General features: G+C 40.3%; 2 protein-coding genes across 12 annotated transcripts in view; one reads left to right on the forward strand and one right to left on the reverse strand.

Annotated features, from left to right (window-relative positions):
* The window catches only part of LOC123954111 (myosin regulatory light polypeptide 9), a 34,270-nt gene extending 27,250 nt beyond the window's left edge, over nt 1-7,020 (reverse strand). For both annotated transcript variants that reach the window (XM_046024835.1, XM_046024834.1), the window contains exons 1-2: nt 6,871-7,020; nt 435-633 (exon numbers count right to left, since the gene is read on the reverse strand). In XM_046024835.1, the coding sequence (XP_045880791.1) occupies nt 435-618 (184 nt within the window). In that variant the 5' untranslated portion in view covers nt 619-633; nt 6,871-7,020. The remainder of the gene's footprint in view (nt 1-434; nt 634-6,870) is intronic.
* MYOM1 (myomesin 1) overlaps nt 6,580-13,881 on the forward strand; it is a 158,613-nt gene continuing 151,311 nt past the window's right edge. For 7 of the 10 annotated variants that reach the window (XM_046024821.1, XM_046024820.1, XM_046024831.1 and 4 more), the window contains exons 1-2: nt 7,076-7,208; nt 9,426-9,526. The gene's annotated coding sequence lies outside the window, so the exon portion shown is untranslated. Of the gene's footprint in view, nt 6,624-7,075; nt 7,209-9,425; nt 9,527-13,881 lie in introns of those variants that run through there. The other 3 variants (XM_046024822.1, XM_046024826.1, XM_046024824.1) reach the window with 3 other exon arrangements.

Here is a 13,881-nt window from a genome sequence, read left to right on the forward strand (position 1 = left end):
AGGGTCATAATTTTAATTACATCACAAGTATTCAACATACTGAAGTATTCAACATACTGAACATTTTGACATGAGAGATTATCATTTATACACTTTGCTGTTTGTATTCACAATAGTAAAACTTTGGGAAAAAGTCTTCTCAATGAATAAGGCCTGCGTTAAGAATCTAGAAATTGTATGCTATTCCACTGGGATGTTAGGAGGAATAATACTGTTGCTCTCATAATATCAGTGTTTACAACACACACATATAATACACTCGCCCCCAGCTCAATCCTGAGACCTGGCCAGAAATTTGCAGGTGGTCCAAGGACCACACTTTGGGGAACACTGTTCCAAGACTTTCAATCTTGGTAAACTACAACATTATTAGATTGGCTTCACAGACATTACAGAAATTCTATTTAGTCTTTAATATTAAAACTGATCATTACCTAAGGAGGCAAGCATATCATGCAAATCTTCCTTGTCAATGAAACCATCTCTGTTCTGATCAATCATGTTGAAGGCCTCTTTGAATTCCTGAATCTGTGACTGATCAAACATGGCGAATACGTTGGATGTTGCGCGCTGGGGGCGCTTCTTGGTGGTCTTGGTCTTTGCCCTTTTGCTCGACATGGTGGCGTTTAAATCCTAATTAGGAAGGGAAATGCAAAAAGAAAAAAAAAAAAAGATTAACAGAAAGTAAACTGAATAAAACTTCCTGACATGTCTGAGCTACTTAGAGATGTACCTAAGAACTACTCAGCAGAATAGTACCACTTAGCAAAAAAATCTCACTCAACTAATCAATACTATTACTTACAAAACCAAACTAAAAAGAGAAAAACCAGACTCATGTTTTCAGCTCATCCTTAGTAGTCATGACATCTAATTAACAGCCTGTCACTAACTTCGAATTCCAGACTAAAACCAACATAAATTCAAAGCTCAGAGCCTAAACAAGATTGTATGTGTCCCATACTGCTGGATAGCCAGATAAAGTACTGATAACCAAACCTACTGGTTTAATAACAATAGAGAAAACAAGAATCAAAATAGAGGTACCCTGGGGAAAGAACTGGTTCTATACTTCAGTGTTATGCCAGTACGAGGGAATACTAATTCATCTTCAGCAAGTCTATCTGTAGCCCTAGCCTAAACTAGCTGTCCCACTCTAAGGTGGACAGAAAAGTATGAAGGAAGACTAATTGATGGAACAGGTCTTCATCTCCTAATCTCCACTGTCAAATAGCATTCTTCCACTTGCAACTAACAATTTTAATTGCACCCTCCCTTCTGGAATCCAAGTAGTTTTAAAAACATTTGTTGAAAAGCTAACTGAAAAGTATAAAAAACTATGAATTCACCTATAATTTATTTCCACTCTATCCAAACCAATTTCTTGCACAGAGCCAAGCTAAATCACTTAAGGCGACTACGTTCTCTAAACAAAAATCATAGCACAACAGTTTTTAAAGCTATTTAGTTCTTTTAAAGAAGTTTTAGAAAGCATTTTAAGAGCTATGGAAATGAACTTAGTTCTCCAATCCAAATTTTAGTATATGTGCTGCCGAAGCGAGCACTCCAATCCAAATTAATCCCTGTAAAATTTAAGTTAAAAATTACCAAAAAAAAGCCTAATAATATCTAGAAAAGGCAATTTTCCTTTCAACACTCAATCTTTTTTTTTTTTTTTTTAAAGATTTTATTTATTTAGTTGACAGACAGAGATCACAAGTAGGCAGAGAGGCAGGCAGAGAGAGAGGAGGAAGCAGGCTCCCTGCTGAGCAGAGAACCTGATGCGGGGCTTGATCCCAGAAACCTGGGATCATGACCTGAGCCGAAGGCAGGGGCTTTAACCCACTGAGCCACCCAGGCGCCCTCAACACTCAATCTTTAAAAGACTATAAAAATTCGCTTGGAGTGAAAAGCCACATAGCTATCAGATAACAAAATTTTACCGTACCATCCTTCAGAGCCGGAGTGGCGATGGTAGTCTGCAAAACCTCTACCAGCAAGACTAGGCCACTGTATTGACTTATATTCTTCCAAGCAGGCCTAAAATAGGCACTCCTGATTTCACTCTCTGACCAGGACAACAATTTTAAAGCTTACGTTCTGAAAACAACATTTAGCTATGATGTAGCAAAACACTATGCCCTTGCTCTAAAAATAAATCTGTGGACTGCAAAGAATGAAGTACTACCTAGATCTCAGTACTGCAAAGTGACCTCAGAATACAATGGTTCCTATGAGCTTAAAGTTATTTCTTACATTCTTCTTTGATTATACCACATCACCCAGACTAAATTCAATTATAGAAATAATTAGAAAAGCTCTCCTTAAGATTTTTTTTTTAAAGCTAAATCTGTTCTCAGATTTTAGTAGGAAATTCCACAAAGGAGAGTCACAAATTCCAGGCCATCCAACAGAGCACTCAGTGATAAACTGGAATGTGGTTGTTGGTAAGATATACCCTACCCAACACAGAAGTTATGATATACACTCCTCCCCAATTAGCAAGGTTTCTTTAATCACAATTTGGGAGGCTGCCTGTCATAATTTATCTGCACCATTCTCGAATGCTTATTATTCTGCAACACCTTTTGGGGGTAGTAAATACCATTATTATCTAAACTACACAGGGCTATTCTACATAGGCTCTATTCTAAATGTACTTTAAAAAACTACAAAGAATTACGGTGCATATTATTCCTTCATCTCTTAACTGTACACTCAAGGGTTTGGGGCAAGTGGCTGAGACCCAATGAGTGACACAGATTTACCAGTCCACCTTTTTTTAGTATTTTAGGCATGCCATGTCTTTGCAAACCAAAGCATGTCTTTAAAAATAGTCTGTTTTGTTTGACAACACTGTCTTCCCCTCCTGAGGCAGGAATGCCAGTTATTTTAAGAACAAAGAAACTGATGAGAATTATAATCAAATGGTTGGCAGATTTTTTTAAACTATAAAACCTCATAATATTAAATTTGGTGGGCATCCTCTAGGTACCTTTTAAAAACTCTTAGTTTGTGCTATAAAGTTATATATATATATAATATATATTTTTTAATTTTAAAGTATTTCCCATTAGTCTTTTATTTATTTTTATTTTTTAAAGATTTTATTTATTTATTTGACAGACAGAGATCACAAGTAGTCAGAGAGGCAGGCAGAGAGAGAGGAAGGGAAGCAGCCTCCCTGCAGAGCAAAGGGCCCAATGCGGGGCTGGATCCCAGGACCCTGGGATCATGACCCAAGCTGAAAGCAGAAGCTTAACCTTCTGAGCCACCCAGGCACCCCCATTAGTCTTTTTTTAAATCATACATTATTTAAATCTGTATTTCATTATAAAATAGTTTGTAAAAATTATAAAGTTTTTTGGTTTTTTTTTGGTCAGCACTGACAGTGTCTCACGAAGAACTTTTCTTTGGCTCAATCAATACTTAATCATCACTCTTTAATATGATCATTTAATTACATCACTGTACATCAAGTATCAATAGTGTTAAACACTACTTAAGAATTAAGAAATGTAAGGGAAGTGTCCTATCTTCAAGAAGTTTGAAATCTAGTTGGGGAAGCAACTCTAAAGAAATTAAATGATTGGTTAAACTTATGATATGAATCACAGTTTTCATTCCTGAAACAGGACTCTTAAGTTATAATAAGGTGTGACAACAATGAAAAATAAAGGTGGTAAATGATTATCAAATACTGTAAGCCGAGAAAGATCTTTTTTCTAAAAGATTGAGGAAGTGGGGAAAGACCTTGAAAAACCTTGTACCATTTAGGAGCTGCAAGACATCCTCAGAATTAAGAGATTCAGATAATAGTTTTAATTCTAACAAATTAAGGTAGTTAATTCTACCAAAACTGGTAGTATAATGTTAGGCAAGTTACTACCTGGGCCTTTTTTTTTTCCCCAAGGAGGTTGTGTTCTTGTGTATGAGTTTATCTTCCACAGAAACCAGGAGCCTTCCAGCAATTGGCAGTTCAGCTTCACAGTAAGTTGCTCTAAAGTAAGGGAAGTGTGGGGTTTTTTCCCTACCAAACTAAAAGTATGGGTGGAGAGGTGCCTGGGTGGCTCAGTTGGTTAAGCATCTGTCTTCGGCTCAGGTCATGATCCCAGGGTCCTGGGACTGAGTCCCACATAGGGCTCCCTGCTCAGTGGGGAGCCTGCTTCTCCCTCTCCCTCTGTGCCTCTCCCCCACACCCCTCATGTACATGCATGTACTCTCTTTCTTGCTCACTTGCTCTATATCGAATAAATAAAATCTTTTAAAAAAAATATGGTGGAATAAACACTGACATAGAGGGACCCAAATCAGTGACAGTGCTATAATCCCAAAGAGCAGATCACTTATGATATTATCACTGTCTTCCCTTCTGTATGATTCTAGTTCTTTATCCACTTTTACTTTCCCCAAATGAGTAAGACTAACTCTCCTCATGTAACAAGCCTTCAGCAAATGCACAACTCCCACAGAAGTTTAGAAAGTTAAGGTAAGAAACACTGAAAATACTTCATGCATCAATGTAAGTATTTTTTATATAGGACGGGAAGATGTAGGCATCTGAGATTTTCAAGTTAAGAGTATTCTCACTCATTCTAAGTAAAAGCCTGGAGTCTATTTTTGAAGCACTTAATGAAAGATCTCTGGCGTGAAGACATATTTGTTGTATGAAACTTTAAAGCAGGGAAACTTTCAGTACAGGCGTCTATGAAATATGAAAGGATTTCAGATGCACAAGAAAGTGAATGAAAGCCTCTGCCTTTCGCTCAGGTCATGATCCCAGGGTCCTGGGATCGAGCTCCGCATCAGGCTCTCTGCTTGGCAGGGAGCCTGCTTCCTCCTCTCTCTCTGCCTGCCTCTCTGCCTACTTGTGATCTCTATCTGTCAAATAAATAAAATAAAAATCTTAAAAAAAAAAAAAAGTGAATGAAGCAGTCAGTGGTGGTCAAGAAGATTCAGTTTACAGATCTACAGGAATATAACCTTGTTTTATTTATTTTTAAGATTTTATTTATTTGACAGAGAGAGAGATCCCAAGTAGGCAGAGGGGCAGGCAGAGAGAGAGGGGAAGCAGGCTCCTCGCTGAGCAGAGAGCCCAATGTGGGGCTCTATCCCAGGATCCTGAGATCGTGACCTGAGCCCAAAGCAGAGGCTTAACTCGCTGGGCCACCCAGGTGCCCCTAAACTTGTTTTAAATCAGGAGAGGTAAGTGTCGGAACAATGTATTTGTGTGTGTGTGTGTGTGTGTTTTAGTTTGATCAAATAGGAAGAGACTCAATTCAGGGTTATGACAAAAGGAGGAATAAAAATCACATAAGGAAGATGTTACAATAGATTAAGTGGTAGAAGAGCTTTTCTGACATATCAAGGGCAACCAGAAGATTTTTCAGCCTCTGTAGATACTATGGTTTCTTTTATAAATTGGTATTGATCCATACTAATATTAAGATTACTCTAGTTATAATCCTAGAATGTAACATTTATGAAGTGGTAATAAAAGTAAAATAATCTAGAGGTTTTTTTCCTACAGAACAGACACTCAAACTGATCGTATTCTAGGAAAATATACATTCTTCAAGGAAAAACGCCCATCTTAGAAAACACTTCCTAGTGGCGTGCCTGGGTGGCTCAGTCAATTAAGTGTCTGACTCTTGATTTCAGCTCAGGTCTCAATCTCAGGGTCTTGAGTTCAAGCCCTGGAGGGGTTCCACACTGGGCCTGGAGCCTACTTAAAGAAAAAGAAAACAAAACCAGAAACACATCCTTGTGTGAAAGCAGGCAGTATCCAGACCAAATCTCCTGTTTCATTTAATCATTGTACTTTATCCTCAAGCTAAGCGTGTGATATTTTGGAGCCAACCGCAGTTTAAAAAAAAAATACATTTTCAGGCTGGTGCTTCCTTTCCAAATGAACCAAGTTTTCACTTCCTACGCAAACTTCCGGTTGAAGGTAGGATTAGATCTCAGACTGCCACACCCAAAGTTCTTAGCGTTTGACAATGGCAATTAAGTTGTCAGGGTTCACTTGCCAGTAAAGCCTCACTCTTGAAAATGGAAAGCTTTTCTGGTTATGTTTCACCAAAAGCCTTCCAAAACATAAAACAAACAGTAATTTTAAGAAACACTCTCTCCTTTCGTCTTCAGATATAAAACATTTTGCATTTAACTTAAAAATCTCAACTGAACCCTTATTTCTGTTCCCAAGTTCTGTTTAGAAATATATTCTTTCCATATACCTACTCAACTACTGTAAAAGGAAATATTTCGGTAAACTGACATAACCCAAAGTTTCCATCCAAAGTCTGGTGTTGCATTTTGAAGTTTTCTCAAGCTGCAAACTACACCTTTAACCCCTTTGTAAAATATCACTTAAGAAAAGTTCTAATCATAGAAGTGGATGCTGAGCTGAGGAAATTGCTAATTTGAGTTGGTTATTCCTACTAAACGTAGCCACACAGCTGCAACAACAGCTGCAGCATGGGGAACACTGTTCTTCGGATTTTGCGCAAACTCTCTTGAATCGGGCAAGTTTACGTTAGAAACTAAACTTAGTGCTGGAGTCATCGCCGCAGGACTCGGGTTTCGCAGGCCCGGCTGTCGCCGAAGATCGCGGCGCCAGCGAGGTAAGTCACACTTGCCGAGCTCCAAGTTTGGGCAAAGGGACAAAGTTCGCGCCTCTGTACTTCCGGGCATGACTTCGATCCCGGAGCTCGCCGTTGAGACCGGAACCAGGGAACCCGCCAGTACACCTGCCCAGGAGCGCTCCCGGCGCTGGCGGCCCGCAGCCAAGCCGCTGCCCACCCAGCCGCCCCGCGGAGATGGGTCCCCGGGATGGGCCGCACGCGCCGGGTCGTCGCGAGCACCACTCACCCTGCACAGCCGCGAGAATCCGAGCACTTGAGTAACCCCCTCGCTGTCCTGGCTGCTATCAACACTCTTCAACTCCCAGACCCCCTAAAACCAACACTTCCGGCCTCCGCTCAGCAAACCGGAAGGGAGCCCAGTCACCATTGTCGGCCGACAGAGTGGGCCTGACTTAATAGAAAGGGGACGGATGGGGGGAGTTCCCAGTGTGCTGGAAGGGTGCAGTTTTGAACGAGCGCACGGGAAGGAGTATGAAGCGGGCGGCTCCGAACATAAGAGTATTCTGTAATGGTTCGTGTAATGGTTCCCCTGAGTTTCTGTCTTTTTATACCTCCTCTTACAAGGTAAGCTTTTCTTTCCCCCTTTCCTGTTGGCAAATGGGTGAGCCTGTCCTGTAGGTCGGCCTCCCGGCACATTCCAGAGCACGGCCAGGGGCGGGGCCCGTTAGCCCAAGTCCTTTTAGGGACATCGCAGAGAGGGCTGCGCGGCCCACGTGACCCGCCCCCGCGCGACTCCCGAGCGCCAGGCCCGGGCCGCGGGCTCGTCGTGCGCCTGCGCGCGAGACTCGCTCTCGGTCTGCGTCTCGGCTTATGAGGTTTTCGTGTGGGAGGTTTTATCTCTGCCTACTGTGTTGTCTTTTGAAGAGTCCCACCCCTTCCACACCGGAACAAACCTTCGGAAGTCCCCAGGGCCCTCAGCCAAGCGGTCACTATCTTTTTTTGGCCCAGACGGATTTCATGAGGTCACGAATGATGAAGACTTCCTCCCTCTTCAAAAACGTTGGCTGGTATTTTCCCCACCAGAGCCCCGGTTAACAAGGAAAGACTGGATCTGACTAGGAAGGAAGACCGGTGACCGGCAAGAGTTAACTGAATCTTGCCCCTACTTCTCACTGTGATGCAGACTTGTGGCTTGGTGAAAATAGGAGTAAAAAGTCGGGCCTCTTTCTTTCTCAGCTCTCCTTTCCTTGGACAGCTTTTAACAATGCATCTTATTAAAGGAAAGCCCTCCCCAGTTCTGTCCTTTTCCGTCCAAGTCTGGTGAAGAAGACTGTGGTGCTGGTCACCTCAGCTCTTCTGAGCTTAACTATGACAGGAGTAAATTGGATCCGGTAACGATGAGATCATCTCAGCACTAATAAGTTTCAGTGCCTAGTTTGGCTCATGTGGTGAGAACAGTTCAGACTTGGGGTGGCTTATGGCTATGGCCCTTGCCTCTCACTTGAATCACCCTGCTGCCAAGGAAGGTAAAAGCTGCTGAATAATATAGTCTAAATATTAACTATAGGTTCGAGGACCCCAGGAACATTTGATCTGTTAACCAATGGCGTATTCCAAAGTTAACACTGAGGTAAAATCACTGAAAAATAAATGCCCTAATTCTATAGTGTGAGTGACACAAAGATGATTCGTTTCCTGCACTGCCTTGATAATATGAATAACTTGGGGGTGCTGGTTAAAAATACAAAATACCGGTGCCTTATCTCCAATCTAATGATTCAGAATCTTCTAGAGCAAGTCCTGTGAAGCCATCTATTTAACTGGGGTCCTAAGCTAATCTTACTGTGTGGGGACGCAGAACTAGATAGCTTAGGACTCAAGACTTAGACAGTGACAGGGCCAACTCCAGGTGGCTTGGGGATAGGGAGCTGCGGTTTGGTTTTGGAGTTTGACTTGGGCAGCAGTGTGGGCACCCTGCAGTGTACTCACACCTCCACAGAGTGGTGGCCTGCCACCACTGAGAGCAGGAGCCTTCCAAGTGCTGTCCTTTTCTTTAATCCACAATGAAATGGGTAGTTTAGTGTTCTCAGCTCAAAAAATAGCAGCATTCTTTGCTTCTATACTGTCAGATAATTGCTTGGTTTGTCTTCTTTCTTTCCACTCAGTCAACAGGTATTACACAGCAAATGCATTTCCAAGCAGTGTGGTGGGTATTGTGGTTTATAGCGCATAGTTGCTACCTCTGGGATGAAGGGAGAGGGAGCAGAAAGGGTTGCAAATGCACAGGGAGTATCAGGGAACAGTTGTAAAACAGATCATTGCAGTGCAATTAAGTCAGGCCTTTAGAAGGAACACAGAGAAGGAAATAAACCTGTCTGGGGATTTGTGGAAGGTGGCCCCTAAAGGACTATTAAAGAGCTGATTCTAAAAGTCAGTGGGGAGGGGCACCTGGCTGGCTCAGTTTCCAGAGCATGTGACTCTTGATCTGGGGTTAAGAGTTCCAGCCCCATGTTGAGCATAAAGATTACTTTAAAAAAAAAAAAAATAAATAAAAAATAAAGAAGAAGAAAAGACTTAAAAATAAAAAGTAAAAGTTAAAAAAAAAAAAAAATCAGTGCGAAAGGAGAGTAGAGATTCCAAGCAAATGGAAGAGCATGCTTGATTGTCTGAGGGTGATCAGTACAACTGGGTAATTGAAGATGAACAGGAATTGTGTGGTCAGTGTTCATTCATTCATTCATTTATTCATTCCATAAGTAACTCTGGGTATATAAAGGATTATAAGTCCTTTATATTGGAAAATAAAAATCTTGATAAAATGTTTTTCAAATTTCCATCTAGTGTACTGATACCTGGTTTTAATGATTGGACCCACTCCCTAAGACATATGACTCAATGATGTCTCTGTTCTTCTGAACCACACAGGAGATCTTTGCCCTCAGGTAACAATCTCCTTTTTACCTTATAACTAGAAGTTTAGAGACTTGGGTTCTTCATATCTTTCCTTTAGCCTACTGGGTAACACTGAGGGCGGGTCCCTCAGCTGATCTGAGCCCCAATTTTCTGATTTGTAAAATGGGAATAACATCTGTCCTGCCAGTTTTACAGAGTTTTCTGATTAAATGAGATAGTTTATGTGAGAAGTCTTAAGTACAGAACAGTGGCTTTCAAACTTTTGATTAAAACTTTGTAAGAAATTTATATTACTGACACCTGGGGGGCTCAGTTGATTAAGTGTCTCTGGTTCAGATCATGATCTCAGGGTCCTGAGATGGAGCCCTGCATCGGGTTCCCTGCTTAGTGGGAAGCCTGTTTCTCCCTCTCCCTCTGCCACTGCCCCTGCTTGTGCTCTCTCTCTCAAATAATTAAATAAAATCTTAAAAAAAAAAAAGGGGAGAGATTTATATCACTAAGCAATACTTGAGTACCTGTGATGTTTTCTATTCTGTGTCAATTTTATGTCATTTAACTTTTAATGCTCCTTAAGACACCCTACATGTGAGTTTATGATCCACTAATGCAGAGGTTCTCAACCAGGGGTAACTTTTTTCCCTAAGGGAATATTTGACAATGTCTGGAGACATTTTTGATTTTCACAACCAGGGAGCTGCTACTGGCATCTTGTGTAGAGAGGCCAAGAATACTGCTAAACATTCTACAACGTATAGGATAGCCCCCTATAGCAGAGCATTATTTGGCCCAGAATGTCACTAGTGCTGAGGTTGAGAAAACCTTGCATTAATGTTTCAGGAGCTCAGAGTATATAGTTTTTGATTCTTGTGGGGTACTGTAATTCTTAAAAGGACACTATTGCTCTTGCCTCGAGGTGAGGCTTCTTTGTGAGAGCCCAGAGAAATCCAAAGGGAGAAAGAAAAGGAGTTCACATTAGTACCTAACTATTATGTGCTAGGTATTTTACCAAAGAGTTTTTATCATTTAGTTCTTACAACAACCCTGTGAGATAGGTATTATTACCTCCATTTCACAGATTAGAAAACTAAGCTCAAATATTTTAATGATTTGCCAATGTTACCCAAAGGATAATAAGAGAACCAGGATTATAACTCTAGTCTCTGTGCTTGTCGGGGGATAGGACAGATGGGAGGACTGGGGCCAGAATTTCTTATTCGTGCATTCCTAACTTCTAGGATAGTGCCTAATTATCCATGAATGCCAGTAAATCTTTGGTAACTGGTTATTTGTTCAAATGCACATAACTGGTAAATGGCCTAATCCAAAGCCCACATTTTATTTTACGATTCTATGCTCTCTTTGGTTCAAGAAGGGAAACACTTTACCCAAACAACAGGAAGCATGGCTAAATTAACCTTTAGCATTTACTGCTGAAGTTGGTAATTTCCTAGTGATCACTTAAATTTTTATCGCATGTAAGAAATTTTTGAATGGTGAGAGACAGGGCTTACATTCTGGTTTTGCCTACATAAATGGAATTCTAATCCTTTCTACACAAACTAGGATGTAACAAATTAGCATTAATCCAGGAAAACAGTAGGAGGAGCTCCTTTCTTTTAAATGAAGTTAAGACCTTTAAATTAATCTTTATGGAAATTAGTTTTAAAGCTCCAAAACTACAAATAAGTATATTAAAAGGGTATAGAAAGTTCTACATAAAAAATTCATTTAAAAATTAATTACAGGGGCACCTGGGTGGCTCAGTCGGCTAAGCAACTGCCTTCGGCTTGGGTCATGATCCTAGGGTCCTGGGATGGAGCCCCCGCATCCTTGGTGGGAAGCCTGCTTCTCTCTCTCCCTCTGCTTCTCCCCCTTTGTGCTCTCTCTCAACTAAAAAATAGAATCTTTAAAAAATAATAATAAAAATAAAATAATTAATTACAATTATTTTAAAATTCAGGAGTGGTATACAAGATAAATGAAATAGTGTGGAATTAAATTAAGAATATTTGGGGGGGTGGGGTGCCTGTGTGGCTCAGTTGGTTAAGCTACTGACTCTTGGTTTAGGCTCAGGTCATGACCTTAGGGTCCAGGGATTGAGCCCCAAGATCATTGAGCTCCAAGATCAGCAGGGAGCCTGCTTGAGAATTCTCTCTACCTGTCTCCCTTTGTCCGTCCCCCTGCTTGCATGCGCTCTCTTTTCTGTCTCTCTCAAATAAATAAATAAATCTTTAAAAAAGAATATTTGGGAAAAGTTATTATTTCCATACTAATAAATTTGGAAAAGATAAATCCTTAGATAAATTAAAATGCTAAGGAAGATTCAAGAAAAGAGAATATGAATAAACAAAACCAAGAGAAGAAATAAGATTTATCCAGAAAATAATTTACCTGACCTGTGATTAAAAGACAAATACAAGATCACAAACTGTTTTGAAATATATAGCCTAATGATACACATATTAATTTGTTAATGAATGAATATAGTAACCAACTTACATTTGCTGAGTTAATCTTGTGAAGCAGATTTTTTATTAAATACTCCCAAATAAAACCAGTACTTAAAGCAGAAATTATGGCTTAGGCTTACTTCAGTCAATTCTTTAGTTTTCTCATCTGAGAAAGGGCATAATGATAGCATCTACTTTAGTCATCCATTGTGGGCATTAGGTGAAACAGTCCATATAAATTTCTCAGAGAAATATCAACTTTAGTTGTGTTAAGGCACTGAAATTTGGAATTTGTAGAGTAGTTATTCTACCCTAACTAATACACCAGTGCTTTGTCTACTCAATTGGAGGAAGCAAGCTGAATGGTCACAGTTTAAGTAATGACTTAGTGGGCCCTTGATGTTACCTTGATGCTCCTGCTCTCTTAGATGTCAGTTTTATAATTTTTGTCTCCTAGTATCTCCAACACCTTTTCTCCCATCCTTGCTCTCCGTTGAGGACCTTATTTCTAAGTCATTGAGAAAAAACAGACACTCCCACAAGCTGTCACCACTGCATCTACCTACTGACCAGCATCTGTCCCCGTATGTTGTCTTCTCCCTTTTCTTTGTTAAATAGGGGAAGTACCCTCCTTACTCCTGTGGAAACCAGTTCTTCCATTTGCTAACTCCTGTTACTCCAGTGATTCTACCTTCTCCTGCATCACCAGGTTTTCTCTCTTTCTCTCTTTTGGATTATTCCCATCAATAGGTATGCAGTAATATATCCGATATGTAGCAGATGTCCTCCTAATCCCCAGAACCTGTAAATATGTTAGGTTACATGGCAAAGGGGAATTAAGGTTGCAGATGAAATTAAAGTTACTAATGAGCTGACCTTAAAATAGGAAGATGTCAATGTGAGTGACATCATAGCTGGAAAAGCAAGAAAACAGATTCTCCCCTAGAGCCTTTAGAAGGGAACATAGGCTTGCTGACACCTTCATTTTAGCCCAGTGAGATCCAATTTGCAATTTTAAAGATAGAAGTGTAAGATAACTAAATTATATGGTCTTAAACCACTAGATTTGTGGTAATTTGTTACAGTAGCCGTAGAAAATTAATATATTACAAACAAAAACAATAACAACAACAGAAAACCCTCTTCCTGGTGTACTTTCCTTCTCCAGCTATTGTCTTATTTCTTTGTTGGCCTTTATAAAACTCCTTAAGAGTCACCTAGCTCCAATTGTCTCTTACGCCCTCTATAATAAAGCTTTTCTTCCCAAGTACTTCATTGACCATGTGCTTATCAAGGTCACCAAGTGACCTTGTCATCCATGTCATCATGGCCAATTCTCAGTTTTCAAACAGATTTGACTAGGTGATCACTCCCTCACCTTTGAAACACTTTTTCTCTTCTTTTTAGGATGCCTCACTCTCCTGGTTTTCCTGGTTCCTTGTGGCATATTCCTTATGGCTACTCTTTCCTTTGCCAGTTCCTCCTAATTTTCCCAATTCCTCAAAGTAGTTCAAGATTCAGTGTTTGCCTCTTTTTTTTCTGTCAGTATTTCTTCCCTAACTGATCTCATCCATTTTCATGGCTTAAAATACTACTGAGACACTGATTATTCTCAAATATGAACCTTGGCCAAGATCTCTCTCTGCTCTGGACTCTAGACTTATGATATAGTCACTTGACATCTCCACAAGGAGGTTTACTAGGCATCTAAAACTTCAGACTCCCAAATTGATCTTCTAACCTTACCTGTAAAACCTACTCGTCCTGACATTTTCTCCATCTAGGTTAATGGCAGTTTCATCCTTTAAGTTGCTCAGGCCAAAAATATTTACTTATCTTTACCACCTCTTTTTCTTTCCTGACTCTCGTCCAATCTTTTAATCAAACCATCTCCAGGGTTTAGAATAGCAGTTAGCCAAACCTATTGGTTAAGT

Source organism: Meles meles, chromosome 12 (genome assembly GCF_922984935.1).
Source record: "Meles meles chromosome 12, mMelMel3.1 paternal haplotype, whole genome shotgun sequence".
Taxonomy (NCBI): Eukaryota; Metazoa; Chordata; class Mammalia; order Carnivora; family Mustelidae; genus Meles; species Meles meles.